General features: G+C 44.9%; 1 protein-coding gene across 1 annotated transcript in view; it reads right to left on the bottom strand.

Moving 5' to 3' along the window:
• LOC115136865 (sortilin-related receptor-like) overlaps positions 1–16,855 on the bottom strand; it is a 91,994-nt gene extending 75,139 nt beyond the window's left edge. Inside the window, 3 exon segments of the mRNA XM_065024529.1 lie at positions 5,511–5,645; positions 7,041–7,157; positions 16,472–16,855. Coding sequence (XP_064880601.1) covers positions 5,511–5,645; positions 7,041–7,157; positions 16,472–16,855 — 636 coding nt within the window.

Below are 16,855 nucleotides of genomic sequence, written 5' to 3'. Positions count from 1 at the left end.
ATAACCAGTCAGACTTGGTGTAAAAGGATAGGGCCGACATGTAATGTTAGACAGCGGGTTATGCTATAGGCTAACCATTCATTATCTCAGATCCCGCTTCATTCATAAATCACTACCTAAAGTGATCACTGCAATTTAGCTCTCAGACACTTCATCATATGCTTTCTATAAAGGGGAGGCTAGACGGACCCATATTTATCAAGTGTCTAGAGAAGGAGATTTAGGATCAGTTTTTTACCTTTTAAATCATAATGAATCCGCTTATTATGGACAGAGATGAATTGATCCTAGATCTGTACTCATACTCTGAAGAGGCTTGCTAAATACGGGCCCGGAATTCACAGCTCAGCCTGCACATGAGAAGCAACCACTAATTTCCCATGGTAATCATCTCCATGATGTTGGGAGCATGTTGCAGACTAAGACGGTGAAATCCTCTTGCTGTTATACCAGGCAGCCCTGCCTCTCTCTCTCTCTCCTGTCTGCAGATGGATGGCCCCAGCCTGCAGCCTCTACACTGTAGAGTCTACAGAGACTGACAAACTGCGTTTCCCATGCACCTGGAAATAACCTCCACTGGGCTGATTGCCAGGTGGAATGGGGGCGGGGGCCAGGGCTATGACTCACCGGCACACAGTGAGACATAATCGAACACGTCACCGCACCAAACCTCACGGCACTGCATCGAACAATCTCGAGCTCAAGAGTGATATGTACACAAGCACACACCCACAGACACTGTATACACCTAAATCAACCCTTAGAAACCACAAGCTCAATAACGTTATGTGCCTTCTGCTGGTTTTGAGGAGATGGGAGAACATATGAAAAAGAGCTATACACTCACACTTTGAAAACATAATAAAACCCCTCTGTATCAGGGCAGTTTGCAATATAGAGACAGGCCTTTTATCATCATACTGCACAGTGGGTGTACAAAACATTAGGAACACCTGCCCTTTCCATGACATAGACTACCCAGGTGAATCCAGGTGAAAGATAAGATACATTATTGATCAACATGGCAGCAACACAACATGACAACAACATGGTAGCAACACAACATGGCAGCAGAACAACATGGTAGCAGCACAAAATGGTAGCAGCACAAAACAGGGTACAAACATTATTGGGCACAGACAACAGCAGAAAGGGCAAGAAGGTAGAGACAACAATACACACAAGTGTCAGTAAGAGTGCCCATGAGTGAGTCTTTGAATGAAGAGATTGAGATAAAACTGTCCAGTTTGAGTGTTTGTTGCAGCTCGTTCCAGTCGCTAGCTGCAGCGAACTGAAAAGAGGAGCAACCCAGGGATGTGTGTCCTTTGGGGACCTTTAACAGAATGTGACTGGCAGAACAGGTGTTGTATGTGGAGGATGAGTGCTGCAGTAGATTTCTCAGATAGAGGGGAGTGAGGCCTAAGAGGGGAGTGAGGCCTAAGAGGGTTTAATAAATAAGCATCAACCAGTGGGTCTTGCGACGGGTATACAGAGACGACCAATTTACAGAAGAGTATAGAGTGCAGTGATGTGTCCTATTAGGAGCATTGGTGGCAAATCTGATGGCTGAGTGGTAAAGAACATCTAGCCGCTCGAGAGCACCCTTACATGCCGATTTATAATTTACGTCTCCGTAATCTAGCATTGGAAGGATGGTCAAATGAATCAGGGTTAGTTTGGCAGCTGGTGTGAAAGAGGAGCGATTACGACAGAGGAAACCAAGTCTAGATTTAACTTTAGCCTGCAGATTTGATATGTGCTGAGAGAAGGACAGTGTACCGTACTTGTATGAGGTGACTACCTCAAGCTCTGAACCTTCAGAGGTAGTAATCATACTTGTGGGGAGAGGGACATTGTTACGAATCCCTTTTGGCCCGACAGTCTAGGGGGGATGGTAATGAGACCCGTAACAAAACTCATGCAAATTATTATTGTGACAAAGTAAAAGTGTGCACAAAATAACCACGACAACAGAAATCTACCGTCAAACTCTAGGTTTATTTATAAACACACGGTAATGGGGGGAGCAGGAAAAGGGGCTGAGCTGGACCCAAGAAAAGAAACAATAAGTATTCAAAAACACCCCTAAGCTAGACTAGCCTACTTTAACAACAGCTAACTAACTAACCAAAAATACAGTGGGTGGTCCGCCCAGTTCTAACTAGTGTATTTAACAAAGTTCACCTACGGGTAGTGTATGCCCATGGGCGACTTGTCTTGGTTTCCCCTTTTCCCACCAGCAACAAACAAACACCATAACCAAAAACAATACTCACAGGTGATGACAAAGTGCTATGAGGTGCTTAAACAAAAGAGAGGTTAAGACACAAAGCGAGAGTGAAACACAGAGACCTACAGACATGGCATTTACAGAGAGATTGAGCTCTAGAGATTGAGCTCTAGAGCAAACAAATGATGGGGTTTTTAAACCATGGGGAAGGAACTGTGATAGGGTAGGAAATAGGAGGAGGTGTGTCTTCTGATTGATGATTGATTGTTGACTGATTGGGGAGTGATGGTTTTCACCTGTGAGGGGAGAAGGAGAGAAAAGAAACACACACACAGGATACACACACACACAGGATAACTGTATCCGTAACAGACATTCTTCTTTCCAAACCATATGACCTTTGTTTTAGAGTTGTTCTGAACAAGGTTAAGGGCAGAGAAAGCTTGTTGGACACTAAGAAAGCTTAACACAAAATCCGGGGAGTGGCCAGCTGAGTATAACACTGTATCATCTGCATATACAGTTAAAGTCGGAAGTTTACATACACCTTAGCCAAATACATTTAAACTCCGTTTTTCACAATTCCTGACATTTAATCCTAGTAAATATTCCCTGTCTTAGGTCAGTAAGGATCACCATTTTATTTTAAGAATGTGAAATGTCAGAATAATAGTAGAGAGAATTGTTTATTTCAGCTTTTATTTCTTTCATCACATTCCCAGTGGGTCAGAAGTTTACAAACACTCAATTAGTATTTGGTAGCATTGCCTTTAAATTGTTTAACTTGGGTCAAAAGTTTTAGGTAGCCTTCCACAAGCTTCCCACAAGAAGTTGGGTGAATTTTGGCCCATTCCTCCTGACAGAGCTGGTGTAACTGAGTCAGGATTGTAGGCCTCCTTGCTCGCACATGCTTTTTCAGTTGTGCCCACAAATTTTCTATACGATTGAGGTCAGGGGTTTGTGATGGCCACTCCAATACCTTGACTTTGTTGTCCGTAAGCCATTTTGCCACAACTTTGGAAGTATGTTTGAGCTCATTGTCCATTTGGAAGACCCATTTGCGACCAAGCTTTAACTTCCTGACTGATGTCTTTAGATGTTGCTTCAACATATCCACGTAATTTTCCCTTCCTCATGATGCCATCTATTTTGTGAAGTGCACCAGTCCCTCCTGCAGCAAAGCACCCCCACAACATGATGCTGCCACCCCCGTGCTTCACAGTTGGGTCATTATGGCCAAACAGTTATATTTTTGTTTCGTCAGACCAGAGGACATTTCTCCAAAAAGTACAATCTTTGTCCCCATGTGCAGTTGCAAACCGTAGTCTGGCTTTTTTTATGGCGGTTTTAACGTGCAGAAAACCCAGGCTTTTACTAGAGCAGAAATCAGTGCAACAGATAGAGCACAAGTCAGAATTTGGGCTAGCAACAGTAGATGGGCCATGGTATACATGCACATTTCCAGATATCAAGAGTAATACAATCAAGGCACAGCAGAGGACAGGGAGAGCACTGCAGTGTTGATTTATGACATTTGAATGTGCATTAAATAGCAACATGATCATGTAATACAGCAATTTCATCAGGTAACATGAATACAAAGCCGGAGGGAGGTCAAAAGTCTGTGTAACCAAAAGAGAGTCAGAATCCCGAATGTGGGAACAAGCATAGTCTCCCCCACGGTTGGGTAAACAAGAAAGTTCATAGTCAACAAAGCATGCAGACGTCATGAGGGAAATAGCAAAATGCACAAGAAAAAAATATATATAAAAAAATATATATATAACAACTTGGGGCTAGCCATTGTAAGTTCAGAGTCACTTGCTCCAACAGTGCCTGTATGCTGGAGGTGAGTGAAAGCTCTGGAGAGAGGGGGGAGTGTGGTGGGGGTACCAGTACCCGTGGATGGTCTCTGAACAGCAGGAGTTGGCTTCAAGGCCTCTGGATTTGGGTGGGGTAGCCTGCCATTTGTTGGGCTCAAAGGCTTCGACACCTCTCACTTCACACCTCAGTGCTAAATGAAGTTGTATTCCAGGTTGGATGGTGTATTAATCTTTCCAGGTAATCTTGTCCACAATCAGGTTATAGGTTTGGAGTTTTGATCTGGAGTGAGGGTATCATCCTGTATATGTCCCTGCCTAAATCAATTTTTTTTGTAAAAACATGCTGAAAAATGCAGGAGCTCATCTGCTCATGACCTCTCTCTCCAGCAGCCAGGGAACATTACTGTATATAAACATTGGGTTGTTATTTTACCTGAAATGCACAAGGTCCTCTTACTCCAACAATTAATCCACAGATAAAACGGTAAACCGAATTAGTTTCTCGTTATCTCTCCTCCTTCCTTAAGGCTTATTTTTCTTCTTTGGACTTTATATGGCGGCTGGAAACCAACTTCACAGCATTACTACAACCTACCGGAGTGTGGACCTACGTTCATCTTCCAATCACCCACGTGGGTATATGCTTCTAAAAACCAATGAGGAGATTTGAGAGGCAGGACTTGCAACGGGTTGAGCGTCACAAATAGAAGCAACTTCTATTTTAGCGCCTGGCCAGGCAGACGCTCGCTGTCATGCGCAAGCAGTGTGGGTGCAATGATGAATAACATGTATTTGTACATTTATTTTGGACGCGAGCAGGTTGGGCAGCATGTAAAGCACTGCATCATAGTGCTAGAGGCGTTACTATAGAACCGGGATCATTCCCGGGCTGTGCCTCAACCGGCCGTGGCCGAGAGTCCCATAGGACAGCGCACAATTGGCCCAGCATCGTCCGGGTTTGGCCGGGCGGGCTTTACTTGGCTCATCGCGCCCTAGTGACTCCTTGTGGCGGGCTGACCTCGGTCGCCAGTTGAATGGTGTTTCCTCCAACATATTGGTGTGGCTGGCTTCCGGGTTAAGCTGACGGGTGTTAAGGAGCGCGGTTAGGCAAGTCATGTTTTGGAGGAAGCATGACTCCACCTTTCACCTCTCTCGAGCCCGTTGGAGAGTTGCAACGATGTAACAAGTTCGAAATTGGGGAGAAAAGGGGGGGGGGATATTTAAAAAATGGTCTATCAACAAAATGACAATCAGCCACCTTGACACAACTGTGGGAAGCATTGGAGTCAACATGGGCCAACATCCCTGCGGAACGCTTTAAACACCTTATAAAGTTCATGCCCAGACCAATTGAGGCTATTCTGAGGGCAAAAAGAGGATGCAACTCAATATTAGGAAGGTGTTCCTAATGCTTTGTACACTCAGTGTCAGTACCTCTTTGGTCTTCAGCCACTTACCCTCTTATTGTCAGCGGGGCTGTGGTAGAACTGGGAGATGACCTGCTTGTTCCCCTCTTTCTCCTTCTCCCCACTCAGCTGAAACCTCTCTGAGATGGGGGAGAAACTGGTTCCATAGTCGTAAGACACATACACCTACCATGTGACAGAGGAGAGAGGAACGAGGTGAGAACATGGAAGTGATGGTACACGGTAACAAGTGAAATCCGCTAGCACAGTACTTTTGGATGTGATGCTTTATGGACAGGAAAAATTTGGCGTTGTCAAGTTCGATTTTTTGAATGCTTCTTGATGGACACATTTATAGTAGAGGACAAAATGATTTTAGAATGGTGTATTGGGAGGGAGGCCATTAACTGACTCTGTAAAAGGAATCAAAGCATTTAGGCAGTAGCTGGACTTTCCATCTACGGAGAGAAACACAATACTTAGGAAAAAGCTTTGTCTATGCTAACTGACTACAAAGTGGAACTGTAGTTCCTTTAAGAGAGAACTCCAATCCAGAATGTTAAGAGGTGTTCAGTGTTCCATGCTGTTCTGTTCTGTCCTGCAGACTCTACCCGAGACAATACATGAGTGAGGTCAGAGCTCTCAGATTCCCATCAGAGTGCCAGAGACCAAGGAGCTCAGACCACAGAGAATAGCACACAAAGCCCACAACACCGACTGGAAGTTATGTCGAGGAACGTACTGAACTGGGAGTGGATAGAGACACAAAAAGAACAATTCTTGTTCAAACAAACTGTCCTTCACCAGTGGTATCTCTGCGGTTTAGCATAAACAACTTGTTTTTCAAAGGGCATCACATCTCAAGTTAACCCCTTGAGAACAGGAGGTCTTTCTTACACTGTGTACAAAAGCAGTGGGGGTTGGGTTGGGTTACTGTAGGCTGAGCATCAGTATCAGACAGCATAGGGAGCTGATATCATCAAAAGCAGAAAGAGTAGAGAGAGAGATGTAACAGATGGAGGGATTCATCCATGGCTCAGTGAATCTGATCGAGGGGAGGAGTGGAAGCACACGGCTGGCAGGCAGGCCATCTCATTAGCACAGTGGAACAGGTCTGGGCCTCGCAGCACTGACATCATGTGGCCTGTCACTGACCAATGGGCTCCCATGCGCACACACAATAACATGCACGCACACAAACACACATGGATACACAAACACTGCATTACACAACCAAACTGTGGGTAAACCAGTATTGTCATTTCTACCATGGTACCTTGAACAAAGGAGTCTTCATTTGAATGGGGGGGGGGGAATCTGAAATATACAGTCCATAGTAAGATTGAAAAGAGGGCAATGTGAACTGAGAGGGAAGGAGAAGATTCAAAGTGTCCGAAAACAGCACGGCTGTAAAGCAACATGCAGGTGTTATCCTATGTAGTGGTGGATAGGTTCATGGATATGTTTGTTTCGCGTGATTGTGGATCCCCATTCCCGCACACAAGGTGTGTTAATGTACTTACAGGAAATGTAGGCTTCTACATTAGTATACTCACAGGAAGTGTACTACTGTGTACTCACCGAGCTAGTCTTGGGACCTGTGGCTCCGACACTGTCTCTGGCCAGCGCCACGATGACATTGCTCTTCTCCCCAGCCCAGTGCACCACCATCTGGTTGTGGGAATCGTTCAGGTTGGCCTGCAAAGAAAAGAACAGTCTCTCAACTGACCGGATGTATTTTTGTTCTGCTTCATCAAAATGCAGCTCAACACGAGGCCAATGAAGTAGGTAACTATCTGATAGATTACAGTCACTTTTATCTCCGATAAACGTCCTTGGACCATAATAGCATTTCATAACAAATTTGATATCAGCTAGACATTGTAATGATTTTTCTGGGTTTCCGGCATCTTCTTAGCTGGTAGAAATCCCTCCGTGAAAGGTTGCGGTACCTTGCCTGGCTGTGTCTGGTGTATTGAACAGAGCTGTCGTGCTTTTCTTTATACATGATTTTATCTGGGTAAGCTTACTGATGCACATTACTATGGCAACGCACTTCGTGGATTTATTGTTATGACCTTGCGAGGAGCACCTTGCTAAAGGCTCCTCTCCCTCTCTCTTTGTGTGTGTGTGTGTGTGTGTGTGTGTGTGTGTGTGTGTGTGTGTGAGAGAGAGACAGTGAAAACAAGCAGTGACCAGCTTTACATCACATTGCCCACCGTTAGAGGCCTTCACTGTGTCTATTGAAACAACACAATGCTGCTATACTAAGTGCTTGTGGTAGATGTAGTAGTGTAAAAGCAGAAGGCACAGGTCAATTAAACGCCAACGCTCCATTGGTGCAGCTCTGAAAATAAGTCTGAAGTGTGAATCCCCAAAAAGTATGTCATTTTAAATCCCACTGCCTTTACCTCTCATCCGAGCACTCCCCTCTCTCATACTTAATTTATCATTCTGCAGGGGGCTGTGAGTCTTTAAAAAGCTCAGTTTTCTCCCTATACTACAGTATTTCTTCAGACTTGGACAACACAAAGACTTTCATTTCTGTATAAATGATAAACAAACGTTCCTCTACTTTCAGTGGTAACTTTACACCAAATCAAATCAAATTTTATTTGTCACATACACATGGTTAGCAGATGTTAATGCGAGTGTAGCGAAATGCTTGTGCTTCTAGTTCCGACAATGCAGTAATAACCAACAAGTAATCTAACTAACAATTCCAAAACTACTGTCTTATACACAGTGTAAGGGGATAAAGAATATGTACATAAGGATATATGAATGAGTGATGGTACAGAGCAGCATAGGCAAGATACAGTAGATGGTATCGAGTACAGTATATACATATGAGATGAGTATGTAAACAAAGTGGCATAGTTAAAGTGGCTAGTGATACATGTATTACATAAGGACGCAGTCGATGATATAGAGTACAGTATATACGTATGCATATGAGATGAATAATGTAGGGTAAGTAACATTATATAAGGTAGCATTGTTTAAAGTGGCTAGTGATATATTTACATCATTTCCCATCAATTCCCATTATTAAAGTGGCTGGAGTTGAGTCAGTGTCAGTGTCAGTGTGTTGGCAGCAGCCACTCAATGTTAGTGGTGGCTGTTTAACAGTCTGATGGCCTTGAGATAGAAGCTGTTTTTCAGTCTCTCAGTCCCTGCTTTGATGCACCTGTACTGACCTCACCTTCTGGATGATAGCGGGGTGAACAGGCAGTGGCTCGGGTGGTTGATGTCCTTGATGATCTTTATGGCCTTCCTGTAACATCGGGTGGTGTAGGTGTCCTGGAGGGCAGGTAGTCTGCCTCCGGTGATGCGTTGTGCAGACCTCACTACCCTCTGGAGAGCCTTACGGTTGAGGGCGGAGCAGTTGCCGTACCAGGCGGTGATACAGCCCGCCAGGATGCTCTCGATTGTGCATCTGTAGAAGTTTGTGAGTGCTTTTGGTGACAAGCCGAATTTCTTCAGCCTCCTGAGGTTGAAGAGGCGCTGCTGCGCCTTCTTCACGATGCTGTCTGTGTGAGTGGACCAATTCAGTTTGTCTGTGATGTGTATGCCGAGGAACTTAAAACTTGCTACCCTCTCCACTACTGTTCCATCGATGTGGATAGGGGGGTGTTACATCTGCTGTTTCCTGAAGTCCACAATCATCTCCTTAGTTTAGTTGACGTTGAGTGTGAGGTTATTTTCCTGACACCACACTCCGAGGGCCCTCACCTCCTCCCTGTAGGCCATCTCGTCGTTGTTGGAAATCAAGCCTACCACTGTTGTGTCGTCCGCAAACTTGATGATTGAGTTGGAGGCGTGCGTGGCCACGCAGTCGTGGGTGAACAGGGAGTACAGGAGAGGGCTCAGAACGCACCCTTGTGGGGCCCCAGTGTTGAGGATCAGCGGGGAGATGTTGTTGCCTACCCTCACCACCTGGGGGCGGCCCGTCAGGAAATCCAGTGCCCAGTTGCACAGGGCGGGGTCGAGACCCAGGGTCTCGAGCTTGATGACGAGCATGGAGGGTACTATGGTGTTGAATGCCGAGCTGTAGTCGATGAACAGCATTCTCACATAGGTATTCCTCTTGTCCAGATGGGTTAGGGCAGTGTGCAGTGTGGTTGAGATTACATCGTCTGTGGACCTATTTGGGCGGTAAGCAAATTGGAGTGGGTCTAGGGTGTCAGGTAGGGTGGAGGTGATATGGTCCTTGACTAGTCTCTCAAAGCACTTCATGATGACGGAAGTGAGTGCTACGGGGCGGTAGTCGTTTAGCTCAGTTACCTTAGCTTTCTTGGGAACAGGAACAATGGTGGCCCTCTTGAAGCATGTGGGAACAGCAGACTGGTATAGGGATTGATTGAATATGTCCGTAAACACACCGGCCAGCTGGTCTGCGCATGCTCTGAGGGCGCGGCTGGGGATGCCGTCTGGGCCTGCAGCCTTGCGAGGGTTAACACGTTTAAATGTCTTACTCACCTCGGCTGCAGTGAAGGAGAGTCCGCATGTTTTCGTTGCAGGCAGTGTCAGTGGCACTGTATTGTCCTCAAAGCGGGCAAAGAAGTTATTTAGTCTGCCTGGGAGCAAGACATCCTGGTCCGTGACTGGGCTGGATTTCTTCTTGTAGTCCGTGATTGACTGTAGACCCCGCCACATGCCTCGTGTCTGAGCCGTTGAATTGAGATTCTACTTTGTCTCTGTACTGACGCTTAGCTTGTTTGATAGCCTTGCGGAGGGAATAGCTGCACTGTTTGTATTCAGTCATGTTACCAGTCACCTTGCCCTGATTAAAAGCAGTGGTTCGCGCTTTCAGTTTCACGCGAATGCTGCCATCAATCCACGGTTTCTGGTTAGGGAATGTTTTAATCGTTGCTATGGGAACGACATCTTCAACGCACGTTCTAATGAACTCGCACACCGAATCAGCGTATTGGTCAATATTGTTATCTGACGCAATACGAAACATATCCCAGTCCACGTGATGGAAGCAGTCTTGGAGTGTGGAGTCAGCTTGGTCGGACCAGCGTTGGACAGACCTCAGCGTGGGAGCCTCTTGTTTTAGTTTCTGTCTGTAGGCAGGGATCAACAAAATGGAGTCGTGGTCAGCTTTTCCGAAAGGGGGCGGGGCAGGGCCTTATATGCGTCGCGGAATTTAGAGTAACAATGATCCAAGGTTTTTCCACCCCTGGTTGCGCAATCGATATGCTGATAAAATTTAGGGAGTCTTGTTTTCAGATTAGCCTTGTTAAAATCCCCAGCTACAATGAATGCAGCCTCCGGATAAATGGATTCCAGTTTGCAAAGAGTCAAATCAAGTTTGTTCAGAGCCATCGATGTGTCTGCTTGGGGGGGGGGATATATACGGCTGTGATTATAATCGAAGAGAATTCTCTTGGTAGATAATGCGGTCTACATTTGATTGTGAGGAATTCTAAATCAGGTGAACAGAAGGATTTGAGTTCCTGTATTTTTCTTTCATCACACCATGTCTCGTTAGCCATAAGGCATACGCCCCCGCCCCTCTTCTTACCAGAAAGATGTTTGTTCCTGTCGGCGCGATGCGTGGAGAAACCCGCTGGCTGCACCGCCTCCGATAGCGTCTCTCCAGTGAGCCATGTTTCCGTGAAGCAAAGAACGTTACAGTCTCTGATGTCCCTCTGGAATGCTACCCTTGCTCGGATTTCATCAACCTTGTTGTCAAGAGACTGGACATTGGCGAGAAGAATGCTAGGGAGTGGTGCGCGATGTGCCCGTCTCCGGAGTCTGACCAGAAGACCGCCTCGTTTCCCTCTTTTTTGGAGTCGTTTTTTTGGGTCGCTGCATGGGATCCATTCCGTTGTCCTGTTTGAAAGGCAGAACGCATGATCCGCGTCGCGAAAAACATATTCTTGGTCGTACTGATGGTGAGTTGACTCTGATCTTATATTCAGTAGTTCTTCTCGACTGTATGTAATGAAACCTAAGATGACCTGGGGTACTAATGTAAGAAATAACACGTAAAAAAACAAAAAACTGCATAGTTTCCTAGGAACGCGAAGCGAGGCGGCCATCTCTGTCGGCGCCAACTATTGGTACTATGGCTTATAGACTTTCTGCTGCAAATTGCTACAAAATAGCCTACAAGAATTTGTTGTGTGTATAAGCATGATTTCAGCATGAACATTGTAATAAGGTAACTCATTCCATGTCATTTAACATTCTCATTGCCTGAGAAACAGAGTCGAACACTTCTACTAACTGGACTTGTCTAATACGAAACGCTCATTCAGAAGGTTTTAAAACATTTCGCTATGGTGGGCCCTACTGAACACATCCCAGGAGGTCAGCTGAGTCAAAGGCAAGGCCGTCTTCGAGGCTGAGATGACTCTGCGGTAAATCTCAGAGCCGTTTAAGCTTCGTTGCCCACGGACCATGTAAAAGGGTGCCGGTGTGGTCCTCCTGACACAGCTGAATCAGGAGAGTGATGGCACTGGTAAACTGCTGCAAATGGCAGCATGAGACACAATCTATTCCTCTGGCCGAGCTCGACAACAAAATCGGCCATTAAAATCAGGTAATGACATGAGCCTCACTCCAACTAGCTCCAGTTACGTGAAGCATTGTACTATGCTTGGGGTTAGGGCCTCACACGCTCACTGTCGTCCGTTGGTTCCCAAAAGGTCTGGCTACCTTTAGCCATATCTCATAATACAGCTTTTAGAGTAGATGGGACTGACTAACTGCATTCTATTTGGATTTGTGATCAAAGGAATAATAGGTCTAATCATTGTGTGGAGACATTTTGAGCTTTGAGCACAATGACATCTCCTATTGCTTGTGGTCTTGCAAGTGATTGACGATACTACCAAAAACAGTACAGCATGAAGATAGGCTAAAACAGCTTCTCCAATAGAAATCCCCGATCACACTTGTAGGTGATGTCATGGCGAAGTTGGCTAGCTAAGCTCATGCGTAGAAACACGTCGTAGGGTCTAACGGTCGTCTCGCGCCGAACTGGGCATGTGCAGGCCGTAAAATCAAAGGCCCTCCTTCGACATAAAGTTGTTTTCGCTCCCAGAAGTCTTGCGACGTTGCACCTCCAATTGAGGCCTTGAAAATGTAAATGCCAGGCCTGAAAATGTGCCTAACGTTGATAATAGCGATAAAGAATCCTGTTTAGCTCTGCCAAACGGTTTTTAGCATAGATAGTCAAGATTCCAGATGTTGAGTCTGCTAGTGTGATAGTTAAAAGTGGCAAAGAAAGAAGTGACTCAGTACATCGGTTTCTTAGGCAGCATGTTGGTCACTGGGGCATTAGGACGGGTGGTCATACAAAAGCAACCATCGGTCTTTACCAAGCAAGTGCCAGGGATTCTAACACTACTCATTCCTTTGCACTAATGCATTGACATAAGCTCTGGAAGCATCTAACAAGCCCCAAATTATTCAACATTATCTCTGACAAACCTTGAAACTCACCAGTGAGGAACAGTAAATTAATCTGTCCATAGCTCACGGCTCATGATCCTTTGCACTATCTGGACGAAGCTAGATTGATGTCAGTTGAAAAACCCCATCGGAATGGAAAAGGAAGTACACAAACCATGCCTTACAAAAAAGCCATTGCAGAGTGTCTGAAGGAGACTGGTCAATGCTGATTCCATCAGTCCAAACTGAAAAGCACAAATCAACTGGGGCATATCAGTCACATCAATCTGGACTCTCCTCAAAATTGTTTTCATTGGTAATCCAGGAGACGCTTTTGTGGTGCCACAAAAATATATTTTTCTCTTTTTCTCCCCTCATGTACCCTCCCTTCTTTGAGAAGCATGGGTGTGTTCAGTAGAGAAATTGTTTTGAAACTAGTGAAACAGGGAGGTAGGCTAATACCTGAACTTGTCCAAGAAACACTCATTTTCGTTTCCAGTGGCAAAATGGTTTTGTGCACAACTAAACACAACCTTGGTGCCTCTACGTCAATCTGTTTCCTCAACAACAACAACAAGCAAAGAATAACTCCTGTGAAATAGGGAGAGTATTTACATCTCCCCACCATGTTCTCCTTCATTATTCAAGAGAGCAGAATGAACCACTGCTGAAAGAGTGTCACCGTTGGAGCGGAGCTGAACCGACGATGACATCATCCGCCTGCTGCAGAACTGGCATTCATTACATTTGCATTTTCAATCTACCAGTGTGTATTTTTGGTTGGATGCAGCCCAATTGCACCACTGTCTGTGACAGTCATGCCGCACAATAGTTATTTTTTTCTGTTATATACACTGAATGATGACCAACTAGCTGCGACAGGCCCTGATATCAATGTGTTATAGGCTAGTTTATCTCCCCATGGTGAAGTCTGGGCTCGGCTATGTTATATAAAGGTCTGCTCTGCTCTGTGGAATCTCTGAAGTAGCCTCCTTGACAGAGACTAGAGTCCTTCTTCACAAGGCTGAATGATAAGTGGGTTAACATGGCATATCATGCTGAATGTCTCGATGCTGTTGCCAGCTGAAGAGTAGCTAGACAGCAAAACATTAGTGAGTGCCTGGCACATTCTTTTGGGGTCAAATGTGAGAAACAAGCTTGAAGAGAGACTTCAGGTGAGCTTTTTTTTGTGTGTGTGTGTGTGTGTGTGTGTGTGTGTGTGTGTACACATTTTACTATACTTGTGAGTACCAGAAGTCCTCACAAGAATAGCAAACCAACAAAAATTCAGAGAAGTGAGGACATTTTGCCAGTCCACAATTTTAGGCTTAGGGGTTAGGTTTAAGGTTAGAATAGGGTTAAGGTCAGGGAAAATACGATTTTGAACGCAAATCAATTGTTGGTCCCCAAAAAGGCCTAACAAGCATAGTTAGACATACCTCTGTGTGTGTGCGTGTGTGTGTTCTTCAGGAGGTTAAGTTAGTGCTGCACAAACACATTCATTCATTCAGGTGATTTAGTACGTCTATCATCTGGCCTTGAGACGAGTCAGCTGAAATGCAACTCACAAACACACGAATGAGGAAAATGAGTACAGCCAAGAATTCCCCAAGCCAAATATCACCATGGCACATGACACTTGTATTGTGGTCTTATCCACAAACCCTGTTGGATCTGTTTACATTGGGTCATGTGGCAGGGAACCAGATCCTGCTTGCTACACAACTTCAGAGTGTGCTATGTTATTTCCCTGGATATGTTTGTGAACTGTGGGAAACGGTTGACGGGATAGATTGAGCGACTTCAGGGGTGTTTTGAGTAGGGCACGCACTAGCAAAACAATTTGCAAAGCAACACAAAACCACCAAGTTCAGGTATGACCTCTGCATTTCAAGATGTTCTGTCTCTGCTGAACAGGGCCGAGGCCTGGCTCTCTTGTTTGTTTTGAGTGAGAATCTCGACTGGCAGATGCTCAAGGCAGGTTTCAGTCACACTCCCTGCTTGAATTTCCCAATACAGCCCCCTCCGTGACTGCCTCCACCGAATGACTCAGGGGTTTTACTGGAAGCCATGTCTCAGAGTTGTTTTTTTCTACTTATCAGGAATGATGGCTATATATTTGGTCAATTAGCTGGAACTCTAAAGCCACATTCCTAGTTCTTAAACTAAGAAATTGATTAACTGTAATCCACATTTCACACACACTGACCACATCCGATACAGGTTTGTACAACAATTCAATTTAAAAGGGAGAAATATATCTGGATCTATATAGCTCAGTATGGTTAGGGACGGGGGACTGGAAGCTTACTTGAACTTAAATGCCAAAATAACAGCCCTACAGTTGCTACAAAAAGCCTACCTTATTTATAAACAAAGTATGTACCTTTCTGTGAATTTTCACTGGAGCACCTTTAGAATCTTCTAGGCTAAATCCCATGGGTGCCCTATCTAATGAAAAAAAGCAATTTAATCCCTGAAGAAATTGGCTTTCATAGTTAGGGGAATGGGTGTGTGAGGAGACTGTCAGTGTTTATTTTCTGTTCTGTGCAAAGAAGTGCATGCTATTTGGGGATATTTCTGAAAGGGGGGGGCTAAACAACAGCTTACTCTCATTCCAAGAAGACATAACCTTGCCTGCAGTTAACCTAAATACACATCCGATTCAATGAACACCCTCCAGAACAAAACATGACACCTGACCAGCAGAGGAATTCCAAACTTGATCACATAAGCAACCATTTCTGTTCCAATTTGAGGATGTGTAAAATGCAGTGAATACTGAAGAGCAGACTACCGTGATAAATAAGAAATCACATTATAGAGAAACTCAGCAAAGAGCCTTCGACGTCTTACAAAAATCAACCATGTCACAAATCAAATACGCAAAGACTGCCACTATTGGCTCTTCACAACATTTGCAGCCTCCACTAAGGCATGCATCTCCACATTGGGAAGACTCTATTGTGTCAGTCTTGGCTAATTATAATTATATTGTTGATGTCTGTCACCCAGCTATGATGGTGTGTGTTACTGCTAAATTTATGTATACTGTAATTTGGATTTTCCAGACAAAACTGTGTGATTGTGGTGACATGCTATGATCACCAGGTTTCAGGAAAAACTGGTCAGATAAAATAAAATACTGTATTAGGTTGGTCAAGAAGATAATTCAAAGACTAGGTAGACTTTAAAACGGAGGGTTTGTTTACTAGATAGAGTAACGTAATTGAATAGGTTATGCCATTGAATAGGTTACATTGGGAAGAAAGAGCTCGCCATGGCATCGTATGCTGAAAGGGGACAGTCTGTTCTAAAAAAAAGTCTAGTAGCTACCTAGCTACAGTGGTACTGAATATCACACACTTGGCAAGAAGCTAGACTGACTTCGACAGCTTGGCTTTGGTTATTTGCGCTTCACCTCTCCTCGTCAAGGGTCGCATGAAATGAGAAAGCCATATAGGCTGCTGAGGTCCGTTACTAAACTAGCTAGCTGCTAAAACTAACTAGCTACTGTAGCTAACTTAGGATAGCCTTCCGATCGTGACGTGAGACGTGCTTTCAGTAGAAGTGTAGTTACTGCTGGAGAAGTAATGCATTACCTGTCCATACACCTTTGGCACGGGTGGTTGGACTGCACTCCGCCGATTGCGATGCTGATACATGCCCGAAGCTATGTCTTCCCTTGAACTACGTGCCGCTCGTCGCTTCGCATCCGCGCCTATTCCATGGATAAATTCTTCCTTTGCGTTAACCGTAGAAAAACCCCTGTCCTGCGGTAGCAAGAAACGCTGGTCTCGATGCATACGAAGGGTGGAAGAAAATGTCCCGGGAGAAAATAAAAATAACAAATATATTGTAAACCTAAGAGGAGACAGCATCTTGAGTGTCTGTCTTGTCGCCATGTTTGTGTATGTTTCGTTTAGGTAACGAGAAGAGCTTATTCGAGTGGCGATTGGAGTAAGCGTAGGAGGCACGTCCCCCAT

Source organism: Oncorhynchus nerka, linkage group LG11, assembly GCF_034236695.1.
Source record: "Oncorhynchus nerka isolate Pitt River linkage group LG11, Oner_Uvic_2.0, whole genome shotgun sequence".
NCBI classification, from domain to species: domain Eukaryota; kingdom Metazoa; phylum Chordata; class Actinopteri; order Salmoniformes; family Salmonidae; genus Oncorhynchus; species Oncorhynchus nerka.
Note: the sequence above shows the minus strand (reverse complement) of the source record. Positions and strands in the feature narration are given on the sequence as shown.